Raw genomic sequence first — 23,156 nt, 5'->3', positions numbered from 1 at the left:
TATTAGCATTGCGTAATTATTTTTCAGAGTACTATCGCCCCCTGAAATACCTCCATGATGATATATTACACTCCGTATATGCCCAGCCAATGTTTACGCAGTTTCTGACCCAAATTTCGGCGTTATGGAATAGCTACCGTTATAGCATACTATATTAAATAACCGCTGATCCCCACATAGAGATCCCAAAAACAGATTTACTGCAAGTTGGGCCATAGACTATTCTTGAAGCCGAATGACAGGACATCACGTCTCAGCAGTACATCCTTCGTAGTTTTAAGGACGTGATTTCCACCATGTGTCTGTACAGATAACGGATTTGTCTGGTTCATTACGTGAAAGCACGAACTTTCAGAGTTGCAAAGTGAAGAAGAGGCTTTTGCTGCAAGCCCCTGCGAAGTTAAAATAATTATAAATTTTGCCTAAATTTTAAAACTCGCTGCTCTCATCTCAATTCTTGCGGTCTTCGACCGATTTTTTTTTCTTCAAATTTTCTCCATCTCCTTAAGTTTTTCCTTTAGCGGCCCCTCTAGCACAACAACTTCGTTGCTTCTATTCATTCTTTTTGGGCTATTTCCATATGTAAAAAGTACAAGCTTAATGGTCAATTTGCACTACTTCATTGTAACAGTGAGCAGTTTATTTGTCCAGCAGACGGTTATTTAACTGGTTCGAACCCCAGAAACATCTGGGTTACTGATGGTTTTGGAACTAATTAGCTTATGCAAGAAAGTCGAATTATAATTATCGTTTGCTCTCAAAATTACTCAAATTAAAGGAAAAAAATTGTATCCGCCCATATGGGTCTCCGAAAAACAAAACGAAGAGTGAAAGTGTTTTCGTTATGGCGTTCTTTGACACTTTCACCTGCTCACATTACTTCTCATTTACTATTTTATATTGATACCTATTTCAGATTACCATACAATTTGGCCGATTTCCTACATAATTTAAATACGCCGCGTTATGCGACTATTTGCATTTTGCGTGTGTGCTTTGTGTTGCATTATTCTAAGGTTAAATCTGACTCAATTTGCTATGGTTTGTTGGCTTGTATGCAAATTGGACATACGTGATTATTTGGAGAAACCGGAGGACAGTCGGACGAGAGAAGGCATGAGAGAGTCTGTTTTGATGAATATTTGCTATTTCGTTTTAAAAGAATAATTTAACTAATTAAGTTGGCTTATGGTTGCTCTATGGCTTGATTCCTAAGCTATATCCAGAGATTGCTATAGGCATATATATAAAAGTGATCGTTAGAAGTAAAATGCAGATAAACGACCACCCTGAAAATGTGGTTTGGCGTTTGAAACGGATATCCTTATTGCTTATTGCCTCTAACTCTCCGTGCCTGTTTGTCCAATAAATTTTACCGATTATGCTGTAGAACTCTGCTTGGAAAATGCGTGCATTGCATTTTCGATATAACAATTCCACTTTCAAAAATATGAAAAACATGCCCTGTAAGCCAAATAGGTCATAGCACAGCTGCCCAACAAATGTTCAGCTTCAGTTATTCCAAATGTCGGGTCGTGCTTATCCTTGAGAATAGGACTTACCTCAAAAACAATATAACCTGAACTAAATATAATAAATCATCCTTGATTTTGGTTAAAAAAAAACCATTAGGCTACCTATTTTTCATGTAAACATGTGAATGTATAGTAGAGTCTAATGTAGAAATCTATTAGCAACATTTTGAAACACCCTGTATATACATATATGTATTTATTTTTAGGGAAAGCAAGCACTCTATATCGCTCAGTGCCTAATTAAAAAAGGATATAGATTAGATTTAGAACAAGTAATTTATTATCAGAAGATAATCCTCGATGTAATTCCATGTAAGTTTCCTTCGCCAAATCGTCTAGAAATACCTAGTAGTCTGGTGTTTATAATCGATTCAAGCTGATTCGATATAAATACTGAAATTGAGTAATTTGCTTTCATTCAAGAGACCCATAGCAATTAAGTATCTAATAATTGACTAATATCTGTTTACATGTATCTAAATGTTACGAGGTGTATTGGGATTAACGGCTTGACAGGAAGCAGTGATGATTCCAATAACAACACCATTAGGCATGTATACATAATTTACATGTTTATTATCTCAAAATAATTACTTACATAGATATATTTATTACCAGTCTATACAATTATTATTATTATAATCGGAATTAGGTATAGATACCTACTAGATATTTTGTGCACATTTCAGCCAAAGCTAAAATTACTATCCCCCCATAATTTGACAACTTTCTACTATATTATAGCTTACATTTTCTTTACCTATTAATGCTGCATTTCTACTCTTACAGACCTTCACTGACTGAAATGTGCCTGAAATACCATGGAAATTAAATTAGCCCCATCCCCAATTTTCTCTCCCCATCTCCTCTATCACTGCGCTCACTTTTCTCACTTAGAGAAGCGCTGGGCCGCTTGCATTTCCCGTTCTGTCTCCCACTCGATGGGGTGGCCGTATCTAGAACCATCATCCTTCGCTTACACCAAATTTTCAGTAAACACGACCTAAAATTATCCGATAGTACTCCATATAATAAAGGGTTAATCACGGTATTCAATAAAGCTACACTTAAAGCAGATATGAAGTGATGCGAACGTAGAAAGTAGTTGTGATCCTCATTTTCTCGTCTTCCATCAACGTGAATGAGAATCATCACTAAAGTGATTGGCAACCACATTACTAGCACGACTATGACATTTAGGAACAGGATTCTAACTACTTTAATGTGTTTGTTCAGCCTCAGTTCTTCTTGAGTAGACAATGAACCATGTCTACTCGTGGAACCATTAGAGTTTCCCATTTGGGTTGAGAATTTCCTGGGCCACGGTACAAAGATGTCACTCATACTCAACTCGCTCTGCCTCCTAGTTTGAGTTCTGCTGCATCCTTTCAGCTCCACAGCACTTATTACAACACAAGAAGTTGACCAAGCATTCTTCGTGCTTAATATCTTCTGGAAGATTTGCTGGTAGTGATACACCAACAGGGCCATGGGCAAAAAACACGCAAAAAACACCACGGTGATGATAAACACTATGGAATAATTGACTGCGTCAGATCTGGGGAAGACTAGGGTGCATATATTTAAGCCTTCTTCGGTGTGGATTTCTCTAAACCAAAGTGCGACCGGTACCACTGCCAGAGAGATGGCCAGCCAGATGAGGAGAGATGTACAATTGGCTTGAACTGGAGACATTTTGGAGCGGTATGGTGGAACCACTATACATCGGTGACGGTCTATACTGATGAAAGCTAAGGTCCAGAGGAGCACAATACCTGAAAGAAACTGGCGAGAGGTGTCCTGTTAAAACTAGAATTTGCATGTTGTGAGTTTTTGTGTTACCTGAAGATAGGGTATTATTCTGCAAGTTGTGTCTCCTAGGTTCCAAGACTGAGTGATTCTTGTGTAGGCCACGGCAGGAATTGTAAGGGCAAAGAGAATGTCGCTGATGGCTAAGTTTAGGACGAAGCAGTTGGTTACTGTTTTCATTTCAGGATACCTGAAAATGAAATTCAATGTCAATAAAGCTTTAGCCTCAGTTATCAAGAACTATCGACGTTTCATAGCATGTTACTGCCTCTTCAAGATGATAAATTGATATTAAAGTATTTCTGAAAATCGATGGTGAAAATCCTATTATTAAAAGCTTTTATTAGTGTCGCTTGAGAACTTGTACCAAGAAAAATTTAGCGATAAATACTTCGTTGGTGTAGTAGATACGGCATTTTCAAAATGGATACCTGAAGCATTAGCAAAGACTACTTTTTATGCATACGATTGTTACTTAATCGCTATTGAAGGTCCTTCCATGAAATGTTACTGGTGCAGCTTGTGAATTTCTACCGAGTAAAATTTTCGAAAAATTATATTTATTTTACAATTATGCATATGCATATGCAATATGCATGCAAACAATTAAATGCATAAAAAAATGCATATGCAATATGCATGCATAAAATTAAATGGCTGTACCACGCCTCTGGTTCCTCCATACTCAAGGTGACCATTAAGAATCCTTCCATGTCATGCCACTGGCATAGATAGCTCCCAAATTTTTGCCAAGAATAATTTCTTAACATTTAGTGCTCTAAAAAAGAAAAACTGACCTGATTAATCCGAAAAAGCTTTTGTTATTTTCCCATTTCTCTGCCAAACCATCAGTACTAGCCAAGAACGGTACTTCGAGGTCTATAATCTGCCCCCGAAAACCCACTTTGAAACACATAATTTTCGTTTTTTGAAATTAACAAGCAAGATATTACGAATAAAAGCTTAACACTAAAATTTATCATAAAAACTGGCAAAAAGTAGCTCTAAAAACTTTTCCACCCTCGTTTTAAATATCATTTTAGCTTTGACTTTGTCTGGAAACCAGAACGACGTTTGTGCCGAGAGACTTTTACTATTTGCAGTTATCATATAATTAGGTTCAACTTTAACATTTCCTCCTAAATAATTTTTATTATTCAAACACGGTACGGAAGAGTGGAACTTTCACACATATCAGGGCTAAGAGTTTTCAAATTCTCTGGACTAATTGCGAAAAAACTTGAGATATTTTTAATTATCGGGATTAGGTTATATTTTTATGATTTCTATTTATATCCATAATCCCAGGTCTGGGAGGCGAAATTACTCAAACAAGATATGAAATATATATCGAAATTACAGACAGCCCAACGTAGGAAAAAGAAAAATAACTTCGCCCACATGTCTCCAGGGTTGTCACCGTCTCCTCTTCGCGTAATTAAATCCTCTTTGAGAAGATAACACAAAATACTTGTTGTGAGAGGGTCTACCTTAAAGTAAACACCTACTCTGGTGAAGCTTATTGCATCAACAATAGTAATTTACATAGGCATACACTAATTTACAGCTTTGGCACTGGGGAAATGTCAGCTCGTGACGACTAATTGCATTTAACGAAATTTGTGAAGAATTTCCAAGCGAAGTATTGTGAAACAAAACCGAGTTTTCACTCGCTCCGAAAGTTTCTAAGCACTTTGGGAACTTCCGTCATTCTCTTCCAAGACAGTTTTATTGCAGACATTTAGGTGGATCCGTGGATCGTCGTGTCTAGAGAACTTTGATAAAGGAGAGTTTAATATTGTAATTTCCGCTGCTTTCATAGAGCGTAAAGGTCGTACGTTCTTCTTTACAGGTATGCTGATGACGCTACAGATGGGCCATCAGGGGGCGGCAAACAGAAAGGCATGTGGCAAATTAAAGTGGGTGTAGTGTTTTCAATTTCGTTAATAGAAAGCTTATGCAAAGTCTAGCTTTCTTATTTTAGAAAGCTCGAAGAAGAATGATGGCGGCATTTAACTCCCTACTAAGCTTTCGACAACAACTTTTTATTAGAATTTCCTAGAGTTTATCAGGATTAAATCAAGGAATTTTTCTCTCTGAAAAAGGAAGATTATGCAAATAGGGCCTCTTACAAACTTTTAATTGCACCTTTTCTATCACGTTATTCGCATGGTTTCCCGATCAATCATTCTCCTTTTATTCTGCCGTCTTCAATGCATGAATAAGGGCTTAAACCCATAGAAACTTCAACCCCCATCACTCATCTCATGTTGCATGACGAGATATGAGATACCCATCTGTTTGAACTAGATTCGAATTTCGCAAATATGTTAACCTTTATCCTTGTTTTCGTTTATTTGCAGATAGAGTGGAAAATATTACGAACATATGGCGCCATGGAGGACTTGGCGAGAAGCTCTTCTAATACTGATTAACGCATAATCGACTCAACGTGCATTGTGGAGAAGAAAAGATGAATAGAATGCAATATTGAGTATTCTTTCAGTTTTACACTTGGTTGTAAATTCAGTCAAATCTATGAGCGAAAGGTAGGAAAGGACGGTGAAACAAAGAAAAACGGTTGGAAAGTACCTGCACCTACTCCTATTCCTACTCGAACGAAATAAACAACAAACTTGAAACCATCCAGGATTACATTAATAAACATGAGTAATGAATTTCAACTAAAGCTCACTTTCTAAGCTACTTCAGCAGTCTCCTAATTAAAAAACTTTAAGTACAGCACAAGCACTGAAAGGCACTTTCTACTATGGAAGCGATCCTATGAAGCGCCGTTAAGACCAAGGTCGAAGCCAAGTCTGAGATATTCTTGATCGGTGATGTAGAAGAGCCAAAAAATGCTGCTATACTTGAAATCTTACTAAAGGAGTAGGTGAAATGGGGTTTTTGATCCCAAATGAAATTGCTGTGGTACTTGTAACACCTATTTGCAACAGATGCATTTTGGAAAAGCTAGTTCTGCGATACAAATTCTTTAAATTCACGCAGTGGAAACCGTCAATTACTCACTTACAACAATAACTGAGTTTGAAACTACGCTATTTTGCTTTTACAATTGTGTGCATTAAAATTTCTTCAAAGAAACAACATGGTTTTTAGCTTAGGTACGCCATTTTGGTTTCCCTGAAAGACCTCGCGCTAATTTACTTTACTTTTGTAAATTCCTTTTTTTAGTCACAGCGGTAAATTAAAACAGTCGTGATAGAAAATCTATTTCTGTAATTTGAAATGAAAATTTTAATTATTTGCGTCAGACTAGCTGAAACGTGAACTACCGTTCTTTGCACTCATCATAGTAAAAAATTATTTGAGCTTCACTGCCAACGCACTTTAAACATGATATTTTCATTAAGCTTCCTTTTAGACTTTGTTGGTAATGGAGTGTTTTCTATAACTGGCTCGCCTTCGTTTCTTTAGTTAAATCATCTCATTATTTTTGAACGTTTCATGTGGAACATTGGTGATGAATACTTCAAGAGGAAATTATCTTGGATGCCACATCTGGCTACGTCAAATTAGTATTCAATGGAGTCTCTCCGTTTACTCTCCAAATTGAGATCGTTTGCTTGCAACTTCTTTAAATATGAATTTTGCGTCGTAGCTGCCGGATAACTGACCTAGTTAAGTTTTCCACTACGTGCTTAACTTATGTTTTAGTTCAGAGTCAGAGGGTCATCCCAGCCGAATTTCTCCCCGTTTCTCTTCCCCCCCTCTCTCTCTCTGCCCAAGCAGCCTCGGATTACTCGGATTCCCTTAATATGGAAAATCACAACAAACTATTTATAAATAGAACTTCCAGGTTCATTTCATGTTCTCCTTATATCGCGACGGGGTCGGTCAAGATGAAAGGAGGTGTTATTTTTAGGCCTGCCACTTATTTGCCTTGGAGGGTTTCCTTATTTGCCTATCACGTTATCTCTCCACGAACAAATAATCTTTTGAGTGCCGGTCTTAATAGGGAAAATCTCGTCAGGTAAACAGAATTTTGTTGGGACGTAATAAGAGGTCTTTTGAAAACTTTTTCTTCAGGCCTGAATAAAGCCGTTCCACGTGGAAAAACAAAGACTGAAAGTACGGAAGTTTCAGTTCTTATTATAATTTATAATTGTATGATACGCAGATTAATAACGCCTTAGTTGCTGTTATGTCCAAATAGAGGCTTCTAGAATTTCAATCGCTATTATGTATTTTTCATCATTTTACCAACAAATACATATAATATTTGAACAGTTGATGAGTGGCCCCACCGGGTAAATATCGACGCCTCCGGCCATCGCAAAGAATGTGCATACCACGAAATCACGGGAATGCAGATGGATTTGTTTGAACATGCACATCTCGGAAAGTTGTCAGCTGGTTTCAGTACAGCTGCAAAGTCTGGTTGATTTGTTGAAGAAATCTACCGAGACACAGAGCCAAAACGTCGAGGAGCAACGAGGCAAAAACCCGTTATTTCAACACCCCGCATAGACTCACCGCCTTGAATGAAGACATACTTATTATCGTAAAACGCCCTTTTTACATCATGCATAGAGGAAACAACTGAAAGATAAATGGCGAAATGAGGACGAACCCAGGGCTAATGATATAATGATCGTTCACATAAAAGACAAACAAAACATTGTTATGGCTCCAGTATAATTGAAATTTAGCGTTTATGTCCCATAACTTGCAGAGCTTTTATATTCGCTGCGAGGTCCCCAAAAAAATTTATTTCCCAATGGGATCATTCGAGTCATAAGTTTTCATGGTCTACGTTCTATTTTATACGGCACATCTATAACCTTAACATGCAAGAAAGAAACCTACCTTAAACCCACATTTGACACTAAATTTGCCTTATCCAGGCTTTAAAGTCTTACCTCACCAGACAGACATTGAGCCGCGAATTCCCACAGGCAAAGCCCTTTTCCTCATTTCGGGTCGAGGACTTCGGGTCATTACAAAGTGCCGTTTGTAGAATAATGTATAATGTATAACTGATTTTGGTTCATTAATCGCAACCCCCGTAGGGGCCCGAATTATTATGTGTTCAAGACAATCTCGTCCCGATTCAATGGGCCGAAACAATTATCCAAAAATAGACCCGAACGGCCCTTACAAGGCGATATCTCCTCTTCCTATCTGGGTTAAAGGGCCGTTATCCTATGACTAAATACATTTTGTTGGGCCTTAATAAGGGTACTTAGCCCCGTTTAACTACGGACCTAGAATTTAAGCCCGTTGTTTACATAGCAAAACAATCTGCATGCGCATTAATGGCATTGTGTGCTGGAAATCTGGAAATATGGTGTCAATTTGCATACGGTTACATGCCGCTGATGATTTAGTTGGGCTACGCGCAGTCAAAAATTCCTCGTTAAAATTTAGAGTGTTATTTTAGAACGGGAAGAAAAATTAATGTTCCTAAAAGCTTTGGAGCCTTGAAATCGCACCGAAGGACAACAAGATATAAATTTTCTAATTCCGATTTCAAGGAGCCTTTAATTGGGTGTCAAAAACGTGCCAATGTTTTCTAATGAATGCTGGCACGTTTGAAGGTTGTCGATTAATCTCATTTAAATTCTCGTCGAGTTAAACTTTACGAATGGCGCAATCAAGTTTAAGTAGGCCCTATTCGTGAGGACGATATTTCCTTCGTTGAAATGCAACTTCCAACCGAACAAATTGAAAATATTTCCTCATTTCGCAGATATTGCAAAGGAAAGTCATGCATATTACAACCCAAAGAGCGCTATCTAACCCACTTAAAGAACAATTTGTTTCAGATTTTCCTCGGGATAGTTTCACTTTATGGGGTAAATGCATACAAATTGTGCAGGTCAAATTCAACGTTTCCGAAACGAGGTCGAGGTATTTAGGAAACTTAAGACCCATATTTCACGAAACTTATTGCGAAAATGGGTCTGATTTTGTCTGTGCCATTTCGGGAGTTCTTTTAATAAATTAAAGTTAAAATAGTGCCACAAAGCTGGAAAAATGTCCTGGAAGTTTCACGGCAACGTATCACTGTCTGGAATTAAAGGTCAATTTTGCTAGATATTTTGCGTAACAATTGACCTAGCTGCGCTAATAAACTAGTTTCAAATTAAATAAAAGATCGATTCTAGTTAATAAATCAAGTTGAATTCGAGTAGGAAGTTAATGCAACGGCTTCGATTAATTGAATTATTTACCGTATCTTTGCGAAAGCTCTTTGCAGCACTTCCGACCGGTTACTTTTGAGCATTGCTCCTTCGCAGATTGTGTTTATACGAATTACAAAAAAATGGAATTCTTCCTATATTTCTGCGAAGAATCCTATTCATTGCACTTACAGTCGACAAACAACTATGTTTACGGACCATGTCTGTCGTTGCAATCACAGCCAAAGGGGTAACTGAGATAAGTTTTCCGAAGTTGAACTTTTATTGATAAAATTTTAAAGATTTAATTTAAAAGTAGCTAAACCTGGGGAAATAAAAATTACCGATCTACGTCTAGAACTATTCTAAAGCTCTGCCTGTATAAATGTAATAATCGTTTGCCCTTCGGAAGGGACCGCTGACGTGCTAGATTTTGGAGGCTTTCTGTCTAAAGCTCGCTACCATCGTTGCTGTATTAACGAATCTAAAACCCCTTTTTAACTCCATTTAGCAATCTTCCCAGAACACATATTCATAGGTGGTTGGCACGCACCAAATTTAAATACCACATCCACGATCAAATACGCCTTTTTATATCCAAACCTCGATCAGAAGCACTTCTAGTATTTGCATCAGTTGGGGATTCATCAAGAAGGGAGGTAAACTTGAATGCAGTTAAAGAGAAATCCTTCTCTCGTTAGAACTTACCCCAATAAAGATTTTTCGAAACTTTTACATCTAAAACATAAAGCATATTTACCCAGGAGAACGCTCTTTGAGTTGTTGAACTACGTTAAATTCATTAAAGTAACTTGAGGGAGTTATATGATTTGTTGGAGCCTGATGACACAAGGAGACGTGGGCTGATTTTTAAGACTTTAAGATTAGGTCTCATTTAAAATATGAAGCATAGAGCGCCCACCTCAGGTTATTGAACCGTGCAAATTTATTAAAATAGCTAACTTTGCCCGAAGGCAAGTAATAATTTCATGGAAGTTTTAATAAGTTCAGTAATCGTGAAGTTCGTAAAAGAATAACCATCATAATGGAAATTATACTTTAGGTAGAAGTTCATGGACGGTTCAGGATCTTCCTGCCTCACAGATCTAAAAGAGCGTTTAAATACAACATTTTTGAGGTAGAGGCAGAGATATAGTCTGGACAGGATTTTAACATGCAGGCGGCCGCAAAGAACTGCATTAGAGTTTATGTTTTTTCTCTTCTTATCAGCAGATTTTCCAATTTTCAGGTTAAATTTATTTCACTCGCCTACTGTGCTTTTGGCTGCAACTTATACTAAAATTCAAAGGAAAAATTTCTTGAGAATGCGACGGGCATACCGTTGGCTCACAAAGTGCGGTCGGTCGATGCGTGTCTCAACCAACTGCTAACAAAGAATTTTAAAGTTTTTGCTATAAAACCGAGAAAATTTCAAAACTATGCTGTTTCTGTTGGATAAAGTATAGTTTCCATCATTTCCTGGAAAAAAATCTCTTTCCGTAATTAGAACTTACGCGCTATCAAGTCCCTAAACCGCATACGAGGTAAAATCACAACCGAAAATCTGACATCATCCGCTGGCCAAATCTACTGATCTTAATTCGTCTTCGATTTAATCGATTCTTAAAATATCGAAAATAAAGGGAAAAAATGGGAATCTACTTTGACTAAATAGCAGATTTCCCTTTTTTAATTTAAATAGTTTTATGGTTTAGACTCATCCTAGATCATTTACAATTTAAACTTCAGATTTAGCTTAACTGGAAAAAAAGTAATTAAACTAATGATGCCTGAGGAATTAGATTTAAGCCGGAAATTGTCTTGTAATGGGTTGAATAGCTCTGAAAATGAGCCTTTTCATCTTAGATGAGCATCTCATCATCTTGTCGAGAAGCTGGAGTATTACTTATATGCAACGAAAATTTCAAACATTTTTGATTAGATTCCATTTTCGAAATTAAACCTCCGTTTGCATAAATGTAAATATTTACATCACGTTACTAATACTTAATTTTCCTGTTAGCGACTCAAATTTTTTTAAATTGTGAAGCAAAAGTTTGTTAGTCTTCCCAAGTTCTGTCATCGTCAGTTAACAACATTTACATTTAAAAAAATAGTATTTATAGATTGTACACCCACACATTACTTCGAATTAATAGCTTTCTTTTCCCATAAATCCAAAATCCAAAACTAGTTCAACGAGAAAATATTTCTGCGCATCTAATAAGATAAATCGCAGAATTTCATTACAGTTATAATACCCAGGTGATTTGTGTCTTCAATGGGTCATTTCGGACAATGACGATATATTTTAATGGCCGAAACATAAGTGTAGTATGAATGCATTGTGAAGCTAAAAATACGTTCCCGGATTTCACAGAGAAGCAGTTACATAAATTAAATTGCTTAATGCTAAATATTGCTGTTTAAGCTTTTAAAGCTTGAGCGAGCACCATATGCTTCTTCTCATAGAAGTTTATTTATCATCCTAGGCCTTAGTACAGGGTGTTTCAAGTTTCATGTCTCGTCTTCTGTATAAGAAAATCGAAAACCCGACTAAAGAGTAGGAAAATAAAAGAAATATTTTGCTGCTTTTCAAAACGGAGAATCAATCATTTTTTCTCCTGTGACCACACTTTTTTCGCAATATTTGCAAAAAGCTGACTTCCGATGACGCCACCTACTACATCAATAAAAACTTGGTGGACCGGAATCGATGCGATTTTATTTCGGTCAGCTTTTCATGTTGAAAAAACTATCCATGACATCATATCGGTCATCGAAAAGCAACAAAATGCATTTTTATCTATAAAAACAAGTCAGCAGTCCTTTGCCACTTCGCAAGAAAACTTCAATTTCATCTTCCGGTTTTTCGCACGAGACGAGGGACGCGACGACTGAAACACCCTATACATGTCAGTGCATTTTTTCTATCTGCCATTACACATCGTGTGAAAAACAAGCTACAAGCAAACGGCATTTAAACTAAAATCGATAGTACAATTAACAAGCGCTTTGATGATGAGCACTATTTAGAGCGGTTTGTTAATCGTTCTGCGTTCGCTTTACGTACTTTTATAATGCGATATTAACAATAATTTAGTTCACTGCCTGAAATCCAATAAAGCAAATGCATTTTCAATTTTTATAATAAAAAGTGAATGTCATTGCTGCTTACCTCGACACGCATATTATGATGGAAATGTTGGCAAACATCGACACTATGAAGGTGAAGATGAGAACGGTCAGTTCCAACATGTAGTGACCGTTTTGTGGCGAGTTGAACTCGGAGAAATAGGTAAAGAAGTACCGGCCTCCCCATCCGCTTTGGTTGTCCACTGAGTAAACATATGAGGTGTTCCATGAGTAGTCACCCATTAATGGTTGTTTTTCCATTGCTGACTACATGAGGGATTTCTGCAATTAAATTTTCTTTCTTTGACCTAATTCTCTTTTAGTAGTAAAATGCTATGTAATTGAGTTTGTGTTGTTTCACTCAAAAGCAATTACCTATAATTAGTTCGGTTTTATTTGTTTATAAAACGAATTTGGCCTCGAATGGCATTTTAGGTTTTGCTTAAGTTATAAATTTCCTAAATTTATTTTCTTTAAGCAATAAAACTTATGGGGTATTTTTATTCAATGTAGAACAATTTTAAATCAACGATGTAAAATTCCAATCTATCTGATTTGAAATATACATTACAACTCTCCCCTTATAAACATTTCCCAAAGATCGACTAGGCAAATATTTTTTTTTGCATTCAGAAACGTTTTTCCGCTATTTCGAATTGGAAATGTATTCAAATATGGTATTTTTTATTAAGTCTTTTGCCCGGGAGCTAGAGTACCTATTTAGGGGAGCGAGTGGAGAATCAGTAGGAAAGAAGACCAAACATATAGAGATTTTTTGAGAAATAAAGAATAGGTGGTGGTCAGATTGATTTTTATGGAAACTAGCTTCTTGTTAAAGTTAACAGGATATTAATAATTTGGCCCTAAAATGTGTAACTAATTAAAGATCGCAAAAATGGTACACGCTCCAATTTTTACCAACGATGACTTTACTTTTTTTTTTTAGTATTTACCAATCAAAATTACCGAAAATTTTTGCATGAAAGCATGTTTTCTGAAAATTGCACGAGTTTCATATTTTGCGTGAAACACAAATTCATTCAACAAAATATGGATATGAACGAATGTAGTTTTTAAAGAAAACACGTGTGAATGCAAAACTAACAGGTTATTTCGAAGCACGAATGATATTTAGTGGAATATTTCCCGAATAAAAAAAATTGGCACCATACGTACAGCTTGTATGATTTCTAGTATTTTTGATCTCGCTCCCCCTAGCAATTTTGTCTATTTTGTCCTAGGGATCACTCCCGAAACGAGACATCTTTGAAAACTAATGCCAAAATTAAATTTGTTCTTTACACTGCTACATTGGGTACCTACCGGGCACTTATCGATAACCGATGGCAATTTATCGGTACCTGCCGAGCAATTACCGCTGTATTTTTTTCATAATTGGATTCCTCAAATGGAGAATTTAGCATAGCGGGGAAATATTCTTCATTACTCAAGATCAGAATAACCAATGTTCATTACTCATTAAATATAGACGACCGTTGATTCATATGAGTTTGTTTGGAATCATTTATGAAGGAGTTGCCTTCGAACGAGCGATAATGCACATATCGACCTGACAAACCTGCAAATTAATAAGATGACCTTCCTCCTACGGTCAGCAACTCAAAACCAATATTCGCAACAATAGAAATATCTCGCGTATATCGGATGTTAAAAATGCATGCTGTTTTCCTTTAGAACACAATGAAATAAGAAAAAAACAGACAAATATCCGGAATAACTGTCTGAAACGATTAAAGCTGATTTCCTCTTATTTGTAGGTCAATTGCTCGCAAACCCTTGTTTCCTGAAGGTAGCGAGGTCGTTAAAGGTATCAGGAACCATTTATTTAGTATTTGCACATACAACAGCAGTTAATTAATTTAAGTAGTTTTAATTAACCCTAATTCAGAGGAAGGTTGGTTTTATAAATTATTACGTTTTATGAATAATACCTATGACACACTAATAGTGTCAACTCTGAATAATTATTGGTTCGCTCACCAATGACTGGCACATTACAACGAAACTAAAGTGTATTATTTCTGACCTTCGATAACATCGATACTGACGTACACATATGTCCGAAACTTAAAGGGCATAAATCCCAACCTGAAACTCCATAGTCTTAGGGTTCAAACTCCCTATTCCGCCAGGATCGTAAAGTCACTAAACCTTGCCGTGAGAGAGCAGCAAACGCTCATGATCAAGACACCTTCTAATTAAAACAGTTTTATAAATTGCTCCTTTAAAACTGAGTTATAAAACTCGTTTAATATTCACTGGATTACTGTAAATAGAATAATACCAAAAACTTGTTGGATCAGTCTTGATGGCCCGGAGAGTGTCGCTGGATTAAGGTGCAATTTGTAGATGCTAAAGGAGGTAGTTAGGAACTCACGTTTTTGCTTGCAGACATTGTTCACGATGCATCATAAATGCGTCATCAGGAGTTGAATTGTCGCTAAAAAGTATTTAAAATATTGTTTTCTGAGTTCAAACGTTTTGCACAGTCATGATGTTCCTCTGAGAAAGCGTAGCTACGCCACTAAAAAGACCATAAATCAATCAACAGAATTCCTAAACATGCATTTCGCTAAACAAACCGGTCATGTAAATCAAATAATCACGGCATCAATGTCTTTCAACACCTGCCGTGAAAGAAAAATTTAATTGTTGTGTTTCGAGGATGTAAAATCAAACTGTTCTCATTTAGGTGAAACACTGGAAGGTGGCTTAGGTATTTGAGTTTTAACGTTATCCTTGCCCAAAGAGCTATTATTTTCGTGTTTCCCATATCGAATTAGTTACTCAATTTTCCACAGAAAACCCGAGACGGAGCACTGGTGGTGATATGGTAAATTGCTATTGCATCAACCTCACTATTCATATTCAGAAAATCCCTCAAAATAGAAGAAATTAGCCACTTCAGATCACTTTTGAATGAAATATACCTACTAAGATGATACACTAGTCTCGATCTGGTGGATTGATTTTGCCGTCAAGATATTCAATCTGCGTAATACTTTACTAATATTAATCAGATAATTTCTTCAAGCAAATTTTTCTTCAGAAAATCCTCATAGAATATTTCAGATGACTTTAGATGGAAAATACAGGTTTGAAGCACTAGAAGTAATGTCCAGGATTTGTACTGCATAAACATTATTAAGTGGCTTTTCGATGTACTATTATTCCACAGAAAAATCTATATGGATTTGTTCGGTCCAGTTTAGCCCAGTTTATGATATTACAAATTTTCCATAAATCATTCGGGCCAATTTTTCAAAGGCAACACTAATTTGAAACACAAATAGGAATATGTTAAATTGATTTTCCATCGAGTTAACCCACCGCGCATTAATCATTATTCAGGTAGGTAATTTCGATGGAAAGGTAAAATGGTAATTTCCTCTATAAGTTCAATATTGAATATCTTTATGTCTATAACGTTTGATAAAATAGTAGACTTGGGGCACTAGTAGTAACATATTGAAGATTAATATTGCAATATTTCAAATACTCGGCTCCGAGTACATTCAGTTTTTTAAAGCTCCCTCCATGAGAAATAAAGTGGTAATTTCCCCTGGCAATTTGGGTCTTTAAGCAAACAACCAATTAAGATGCTGATTTTTTCATTTTTTCATTTTTTTTTAATTATCATATGCCGGTGCATTTTTAAAAATTCGCTACTCCCAGATTTCCAGAAATGTTAACTGAAGTTAAAAGTGCTGAGAGATGTCGACCTTAAAGCGAAGAGGAAAGGTGAAAAATGAAAAAAGTTTTCATCCCCGATCGACAATATCGCAGGGGTGGCAATCCCTTCATTTTTCTTAAATAGGGAACATGGGTCAAGGGACACACCATTTTAAAGATCTTCAAATACTCTATACAACCCTGTACGCGAGTTCTATACATTGCTTTCAAGTATTGCGGCCAAGAATTATAGAAGCTTGTCGCAACATTCCACAACAGATGTTTGAAGAAGTGCGACAAGAGTTTGAAGATCGTTTATATTTGTTTGTTGGTGTGTACCGAATGTATTTTGAAGATCTTTTGGAAAACTGTGAAATACGAAAGCGTTTGAATAAAATAACCAAAATTCTAAATCTTCAACTTTGGTTGAAAGTGAGTTACTCATCGAAAGTCTAATACGAATGACACGTAATATTAGGTCGTGTAGTATGAAATGAGTAGATTCTCGAAATGCCACATTCAACTGCGAATAACTTCACTCTAAATCTATATTTGGACTTGACTTTTTTATGTGGAAAAGGCACATTCTTCCTCTTTCGATCAGAGTTTAAAGTGTTAAAAATTATTGAAAACTTTTATTTTTATAAAAATTTTTGTGCAGCCATGCAAAATAGTGAAATTCGTGTGTTAATGAAATATGAGTTCCACCGTGGAACCACAACAGCTCAGACGGCTCGCAATATTAATGATGTGTTTGGTACTGAAGTCACTTCACAGCAAACAGTATCTCGTTGGTTCATGAAATTTCGTTCTGGCAATTTTGACCTAACAAATGAACCACGTGGACGACCTGAAACTCAAGTGGATAACGATTATCTGAAAGTGTGGAAGCGTGGTGGAAGCGAATCCACGTCAAAGTGCAAACGAATTATCGTTAATATTCAGTGTAACCAAAAAAACAATATTGACTCATTTGGCTGAAATTGGTAAGGCGGAAAAGCTGGACAAGTGGGTACCGCATGAGTTGAGCGACATACAGAAAGAACGACGTCTCGAAGCTTGTTCTTTGTTGTTCTTTGTTGTGCCGATATAATAACGATCCATTTTTGAATCGGATTGTTACTTGTGATGAGAAATGGATCCTATATGACAATACCAGTGCGAAAAAAAATCTTCATCAAAAGAAGCTTATGGTGTCCGTTTGGTGGTCCAACGCAGGTGTCATCCATCACAGCTTCATGAAACCTGGTGAATCGATTACGGCTGATGTCTACTGCCGACAACTGACCGAAATGATGAGGCAACTGACGGTTAAGCAGCCAAGATTAGTCAATCGAAGCGCACCGCTTTTGTTGCACGACAACGCTCGGCCACACACCGCACAAGTCACCTTGGCCAAGCTACAGGAGTTGGAATTGGAAACTCTTCGTCATCCACCGTATTCACCCGACTTAGCACCCACTGATTACCACTTCTTTCAAAATTTGGATAACTTCTTGGTAGGGAAAACATTCAACTCCGACGAGGCTGTCAAAGCTGCCTTCCAAGAGTTTATCGACTCCCGGCCTGCAGGCTTTTACAGCAGGGGAATCAATGAACTTCCCGTTAAATGGCAGAAGTGTATTGATAATGGTGGTGCATATTTCGATTGACAATAAAAACATTTCATATGAAAAAAAAATGACTAAAGTTTCAATTCAATTCTACTCATTTCATACTACACGACCTAATATATATCAGCCCATCTCAGCTATGACTGTAGAAAGAAATCCATTGCATTTTCATTTTTCTCACGTGTGCTTTATGCCATTATTTAAACGGAATGCATTCAACAACCGATTTGTTTAGATCATCATCTATATTACCGAATAAAATAATATTATTGCCTTCTACATAAGCACGTTGCATATGACCTGCGTGTGTCAGCTAAATTGCAAAATCCCCATTTGAAGAATGCTGTGAGTAATCAAATGTGCATTAGATTATATAATGTGTTTGCACCGTTAGCATTCTAAGAACTATTTTTTGTTGAAGAAAAAAGGCTTTGTTTTAGTATTAAAATTGTTTTAAATAATGGTCTATAATGATTTGATGGAGCCAATAAGTATATAGGGGGCAACACATCATCGTGAAGGTGATACATGGATCTATTACCATTTTTTTATTATGTTGCAATGGACCATCGCCCGCTGAAACATCTCCATGATGACATGTTACAGCCTGTATATTTACCCTAGAGTTTTTCACGTAAAATAGACTAATTTCCCTGCAATCCACTTGTTGCTGTGGGGGTAAACCAACATAACTTGAGCAAAAAGTGTTCGCCAACATCTAATTTACTTCTCTAGGTCGAGACTTTTTAACGTTTTCGCAAACCCTTTTGAAAAAGAAAGTTTCTCGTTGGACTCCAGCAACTGTAATAACAGAGGCTCAGAATTCTCTGGATCGTGCTTTCAGACTTTCATAATGTTACTCATATCGCACATATCTGACTTGTGAGATGGTGGATAAAGTTATCTAATTGCAAATTTTATATACTTTTAGAGTTCAAGGAGATTCATCATGATGTAATTGCCCCTTGCATGCTTAGTTGGTAAGAAAACGCACAAATTTGGTCTAGGTGCTTTGATAAAAATATGTTTTGGTGATTACAAAAATATTTCAAATTTGTAACATTGTAACCTACTTGTGTAATTGCATGTCAGCGTGCTTACGGCTCTTCAAGTTCATAAAACGGAAACAAAAGCGAGCGAATCTGAAATTCCTGTGTTTCCTCCCTAGAGAGATAGAGAAAGGGGTTTATTTTATTATAGGGGGAAGACTTTATCTTTTTCGCTTGTATATTTGTTATATTGGCGAACTCATTGAAGTTTTGTCTTTAGTAAAGAAAATCGCTACCTCTTTGTCGAAACTATTTATTAAGTAGGGGAGGTTTCTTACTTCAAACTCGAAATCTGCTAGGAATGATAACTATTTTGGCTGTTTCCATGGAATATTTGTAATGTGAATTTTTCTTGGGTAAATTTCAAAACTTTCTAAAAAATCTCAAAAATTCTCAAAAAAGATTTCAAAAGTAAATCTGAACAAAAAGTTTAAATCTCTCAGAAAATTAATTGCTACGTATGTTTATTTAGATTACTTTGAGAAAGGACAATTTTGGAAGAGCGTGAAATCTCCATTGAATATTTTGTTTATGTGTGGGAATGTCGAGGAGAAAAATTCGATTTCAGCAATTTGAAAATTTCCTTTTGATGTGGGAGAAAGATTCAGGTAGGCGAATTGAAGAGACAAACTTTCTCGATTGGTGACATTCTGGTTACTATGACTAATACGTAGGTGCATATATTACGTGGGAGTCTTTGTTACAGCTCTTCCGGAGGCTTCATTAATCTTCTACCTAGCAAACTTCCAAAAAATAATACTTTATTATTATTGGATTATCTATAACGTAATTTTGCACATTGAAAATTTCATGCTTTGTTAACTTTAATAACATGAGTATCTTATTATTGCCATCGGGTTACACATGTTTGCAAATCCGAGTAATTCGTGTCACTCGAGATTTTTGCATAATTATAAAGGCTTATAACCGGAAGCTTTCATTGCAGTTACCAATTACGTAGCAACCAAATTAATTTAAATACATAAACATTTATTTGGACAGCAAGTAATATGACGATATTATCACTTGAATTGTCACTTGCTTCGCTTTTTTAATAATTACTACTCTCGTGACTTTTTAGAAAACATATTTAGATTTATTAGAAGGTTAACCATCTTCAACTTCTTCCAGGTATGTCTATGTCGATCAAAGGTTTAAAAGGGTATTACTCTGCATAAACTGAGTGTATTGTTTTGACCGCGATTTTTCTTTTTTTTATATGGTTTTCACATTTTTCACGATTTTTTTTGCAAATCCTTGGCAGTTTACCTACGTAATAAGAGTAGATGGTTGAATGGTTTTCACGCTTCTATAATATAACTTGTAGGATTTTCACGCTGTCATTTTTCCTTTTCAAAAATTGACCATCGATCATTCGTTGCAAATATCGGAAATTCGATATCAATGAGCTTTTTCCACAAGTTGCTCTTCAAATTGTCAGATTTAAGTGCAGCCTGAATCAATATGTTTCTCCCTAATAAGATTTACTCTTAGGATCCCATGAAATGCTGAAATTGAAAAACTCATACTTTAATAATACGAATTTATCTGACACGAGCCATCCTTCCAGATTATCACTATAGACTCTAGCAATTTAGCAAAAAATATTCAAGTTTTCCGGTAGTTCTGTTATTCCTGTTTTGTTGCTAATGTAAATATTAAATTTTAGGTATCGTAATTAGAAGTATGTACATAATGAAATAGCAAATTACCTAGTGTACTTGGAGTGTTTTTTTACATTAATTAGTTCATGTTGTATTCGCCTTTCACCGAAGGATTTATCATTGTCCATTCTTTATCACACACCTATTTATCGAAATTTTAATATTTTTTGGCTCTCTCTTCCTTGGCACAACTTTGCAATTTCGACTTAAAATTAAAAAAATTCAGCTTTTTACCATCTCGTACAATTCATCAATTATTAGCAGAATTGTCAAAAGAATTTCAGAGTTGCAATTCGCAATCTCACTAAACTCGGAAATAATTACGCAGTCTAAATCTCGGTCAAGCTGATATTTACGGTTGCGTGCCAATTGCGCCAGAAGTTCAGGAACGACGATTTTACCACAATTTTAACTAACTCTCTTATACCATTTCAGACACATTTACATAGAAACGCACCCTATTTTCTTCACATTTCGATATAATTAAGTCTAACCTGTTCAGAGAAAAACTACAACATCCCTGAATTTTTTTAAAGGAGTGTACACACTTTTCAGGGACCTAAGCATTAAACAAGAAATATCTGTTATGAATAAATCACAAATAGATCAGTTAAAAATAAGCAATTTGTCATTACTACAGTAAATTAATTCCATTATTTATTGCATCCACATAGAATTCAATTCAACAGTTAAGTATCGGTATTAATTATTCTCGAAAGTCATAAAAATTCACAGATAGGTAAGTACTTACATGGTGCGGCGCCAATTTCGGAACTTTCTATTTTCTAATGTCGACCGCACGGTTTGTGAGCCTGAAACATCCACTATAGAAAGTACATAACAACAAACTAACACGACAGTAAATAATTACTTAATTACTAATCCAACAATTCTTTAGAACACTTCGGTAACACGCTAAAAACCTTACAGGTGTTCGCGGTTGTGACGATATCGCTCTCTCTTTCAGCCGTTCTCGCAGGAATCAAAGCAACGACTGATAACAGCCTGCGACTAGTCCTGTTGTGTGGACAGTAGGAAGAAATTCAGGCGCAAAAACTCATAGAATTGAAAACACTGCCTTTTTAGGAAAAATTAGAGCGCTTTGCTGATGCTTTTTGACTGGGCTTTCAGTAACTTAGAGCAGGACTGCGAGGCGAGCTTCTCGTAACCTGGCTTGTGGGAGAAAATATCATATAAGATATAACATCTTGAATATTATGCAATTTTTGAAAATTGTTTATTTGCTTCTCATTGTGGTCAGTCTACCTATAGAAATCCCTAGACCCATATATCTCAGTTTTCATGATCTTTAAGCCTCGAGATCTCAGTTTATTTCGATAATTCCTTACGATACTTTTTCATAGTTGTCTTGATCGAATAAAAGTGTTATTTTTTGCCAGAAATATTTGAGCGGAAATCGGATTTTTTTGCATTTAAAATTAAAAAAATGTGGAGAAGAACAGCTTGCTCGTTTTACAACCACCATTGCCAAACATGAGAAAGTTTGGTATCCATTTTCAATTGAATTAGAATCAATATTTCATTATTAAGAGTATTTATTATTAAAATACATAACTTCTTTATGTTGTAGGTAATATTTCTGAAATGTCATACTCAAAGTAATTTTTCATGCGCTATGCTTCCAGAACAGCACCACAAATCCCCTTAAGGGAACGACGAGATAATAAGTGAAGCCATCCAATTACTCGCATTTTTCCACTTGGCTTTTTAAATTGAGGGAGGTTTGTCATTTAGAATATATTAGTTTAAAATTCCAATTCATTTTCTCTAAAAGTTCTCGCCAAAAAGTTGAACAAAGAAGACTCCTTTATCGCGGTTACGATGGGAACCTTATTTGTCTCCTTTATCAACTATCATTCCATGTTTAAAGCTGCTTTGCCAAAAGGCGAAAGCATACTAAAAGAACAACAAAAATAGAGTTTATTTTTCCAGACCTTTGAGCAAAGAACCGTGTCTACATTACAAATTTTCCAGAATTAATATTTTTCTAGACGTGAACTCACATTATAGGTAATTCCACTAATTCAGCATTAGAAAGGTGCAACTAAACATAAATTTTTGATATCTTTCACCCATAACCACACAGTTAATATTGGTCAAAGGCTGAAGTTCAAATTACAAAATGTTTAGGAGTTGCGTAAACTGCAAGAATTTCTCATCGACGAAGAGAAGCTTTGGAAAAGCTTTTACATTTGTTTCTTAGTCATCAAAAACTGCTAAAACCACTTCGGTCTTGCTTAAGTTTTAGATGAAACCAATACATACATTTTTATCTCGTTTACTCCCAACATGTGCTATATTTACAATTCATGCCATGTGACTGCGAAGGTCAGCAGCTCTAGACGGGCATGTTTGAGCATTGTCGTTTCCTAGAACAAAATCATGTCCACAATTCTTAAAAATTTTTTGACTTTTGATATTAACGAAAACTTCTATTTTTAGCAAATAATCACCGATGTTTTAAAAAGAACTGGAAATCCCTAAAAGTCCT

At 36.0% G+C, this 23,156-nt stretch overlaps 1 protein-coding gene across 2 annotated transcripts; it reads right to left on the bottom strand.

Moving 5' to 3' along the window:
• Positions 1-2,095: 2,095 nt before the first annotated feature.
• Positions 2,096-21,699, bottom strand: LOC136415763 (free fatty acid receptor 4-like). 2 transcript variants are annotated; one of them, XM_066400549.1, is made up of 5 exons: positions 21,516-21,699; positions 21,396-21,468; positions 12,669-12,907; positions 3,378-3,534; positions 2,096-3,320 (listed from the first exon to the last, which is right to left on the bottom strand). In XM_066400549.1, the coding sequence occupies exons 3-5, from the start codon at positions 12,884-12,886 to the stop codon at positions 2,364-2,366; spliced, it is 1,332 nt and encodes a 443-aa protein (XP_066256646.1). In that variant the 5' UTR covers positions 12,887-12,907; positions 21,396-21,468; positions 21,516-21,699; the 3' UTR covers positions 2,096-2,363. The 2 variants fall into 2 exon arrangements, with proteins under 2 accessions (XP_066256646.1, XP_066256645.1); XM_066400548.1 differs by having other exon boundaries at positions 21,396-21,456.
• Positions 21,700-23,156: the final 1,457 nt, after the last annotated feature.

This window comes from Euwallacea similis, chromosome 21 (genome assembly GCF_039881205.1).
Source record: "Euwallacea similis isolate ESF13 chromosome 21, ESF131.1, whole genome shotgun sequence".
Classification (NCBI taxonomy): domain Eukaryota; kingdom Metazoa; phylum Arthropoda; class Insecta; order Coleoptera; family Curculionidae; genus Euwallacea; species Euwallacea similis.
The sequence above is the reverse complement of the archived record's forward strand: the minus strand, read 5'-3'. Positions and strand labels throughout refer to the sequence as shown.

Excerpts from the sequence above, each read along its gene's own strand:
- LOC136415763 (XM_066400549.1), bottom strand. The coding sequence starts at position 12,886 with ATGGAAAAACAACCATTAATGGGTGACTACTCATGGAACACCTCATAT. Across the intron at positions 3,535-12,668 it reads ATCATAATATGCGTGTCGAG|GTATCCTGAAATGAAAACAG; the intron begins GTAAGCAGCAAT and ends TTTCATTTTCAG. Across the intron at positions 3,321-3,377 it reads GAATAATACCCTATCTTCAG|TTTCTTTCAGGTATTGTGCT; the intron begins GTAACACAAAAA and ends ACCTCTCGCCAG.